At 51.7% G+C, this 1,955-nt stretch overlaps 1 protein-coding gene across 1 annotated transcript in view; it reads left to right on the top strand.

Annotated features, from left to right (window-relative positions):
• The first annotated feature begins 317 nt into the window (after positions 1-317).
• Positions 318-1,955, top strand: part of LOC146672333 (keratin, type I cytoskeletal 50 kDa-like) — a 5,648-nt gene continuing 4,010 nt past the window's right edge. Inside the window, exons 1-3 of the mRNA XM_085404913.1 lie at positions 318-734; positions 1,275-1,357; positions 1,665-1,821. Of these exons, the coding sequence (XP_085261039.1) occupies positions 360-734; positions 1,275-1,357; positions 1,665-1,821 (615 nt within the window). The 5' untranslated portion in view covers positions 318-359. The remainder of the gene's footprint in view (positions 735-1,274; positions 1,358-1,664; positions 1,822-1,955) is intronic.

The following is a 1,955-nucleotide window of genomic DNA, read 5'->3' as shown; positions in this document are numbered from 1 at the left end:
GCAGGCCTGCAGGGCACAAAAACAACACACAGAAACAACAGACAGGCTGCGACACGATGGCAGGAATCCGTTGGACGTGGAAGAGAGGACACTTCGGTTTGAAACGATGAATCAGATCTGAGGAGGGGGGGACACCCACTCACCTCAGAGACTCAGGTATGGACGTAGATTTCGAAAGGCACATACAAAATTCCTTTCAGCCTGCCCCGAGGCATGGTGGGGGTGGGGGTATGGGTGGAGTGCTGCGCTGGGGCGGGGGCCGTATCTGAATCCCTCCCTCACCTGCATAAAAGCAGCTTGAGCTGGTCTCCGGTTCATTCTCTCCTCGTCTCTGTCCAGAGCAGAAAAAAGTCTCCAGCATGTCCAACCTGTCCTACCGTCTCTCAGGATCTCGCCCCGGCTCCATGAGGGCCGACAGCATGTACGGCGGCGCCGGGGGACACAACGTCCGCATCTCCAGCACAAGCGCTCCCAGGAACTTCTCCTCTGCTGCCGCAGGTCTCGGGTCTGGTGGCTTCGAGCTGGCCGACGCCGTTGATATCTCAGACAACAAGAAGATGGCCATGCAGAACCTGAACGACCGCCTGGCCTCCTACCTGGAGAAGGTGCGCAACCTGGAGACGGCCAATGCCAACCTGGAGCTGAAGATCAAGGAGTTCCTTGAGAAGAAGACCAAAGTAGAGGGGAACGACTACTCTGCCTACTACGCCACCATAAAGGACCTGCAGGACAAGGTGAGAGCAGCTTCTTTCTCATCTGTAAACATGGCGAAAATACCAAAGTGTATCATGAGGAGGATCTGGGGAGGGCGTGCGGCGGCTCGTCCTGCCGGAGCTCAGCTGCTGCTTGATGGTTTTCCATGTCAGACATGTTGCACTTTTATATGTGGTGACGTTTTTGGCTCGAGTTCGTTCTCAGTGAAACGTCTTGGTGAGATGCCACTAAGACGAGACACAAAAGAGAGAATAGAGCTGTGAGGTCATGTGAAACACGGGAGGTGCGTGAAACCGACCCCCCTCTCCGACGCGCCCTGCAGCAGGATCTGTGACTTCCTGCAGGTGCGGCCACACCCGAGGTCACCTCTCTGGTTGTACATGAAACCACGAGGGGGAATTTGTTTGCACTTTGCATATTCTTATTGTTTGTTAATCATTTCTGCAGCAGGTGGTGAACTGGCGGTGAGGCCGGGGCAGGGAGCCACGCCTGTCACATGATATCCTCATCCCAACAACACTCCACAGTTAAGGCCTGAATATTTCCTCCTTCTGTTTTAGATCCTGGACGCCACCAACACAAATGGATCCCTTTACCTGACGATTGATAACGCCAAGCTGGCTGCTGACGACTTCAAAATGAAGTGAGTCACTTTCAATTTTCTGGGGTTAGTGCACGTCGAATGCACTGCTTCAGTATTTAAGCTGCATCCACCACTAAGCAAAGAAACTCTAAAGGATGGATTCTGAATTCCAAGATCAGAGTTCTGATGTTTGGGACTGAGCATCTCCAGAAATATTTGCAAGTAACCCTAAAACTCTCTCATGTGACCACATGCAAAAAAACACCCACCATCCACACCAGGCTTCCCACTGAGATGTAAAGTAGGTCCAGCTCCCACAGCTCCCACGGTTTGGATGACTCATTCGATGCTGCTCGTTGCTGTACAGGTACGAGAACGAGCTGAGCATGCGTCAGAGTGTGGAGGCTGACATCGCTGGGCTGAGGAAGGTCCTCGACGAGCTGACGATGACGAGATCCGACCTGGAGATGCAGATCGAGTCTCTGAAGGAGGAACTCATCCACCTGAAGAAGAACCACGAGGAGGTGGGAGTAAAACCAGAGACCAACTATGAAGAAAATAATAATTAAATGGATGAAATAACTATGATTGCACATTTATAAACTATTAGACTTAGAACAGGCTGATGTGTTTAGAGAGAAGACTGAAATTCAAGACC

This window comes from Rhamphochromis longiceps, linkage group LG4 (assembly GCF_057381845.1).
Source record: "Rhamphochromis longiceps isolate RC_006_pf linkage group LG4, R_longiceps_female_GT1.1, whole genome shotgun sequence".
Lineage (NCBI taxonomy): Eukaryota > Metazoa > Chordata > Actinopteri > Cichliformes > Cichlidae > Rhamphochromis > Rhamphochromis longiceps.
The sequence above is the reverse complement of the archived record's forward strand: the minus strand, read 5'-3'. Positions and strand labels throughout refer to the sequence as shown.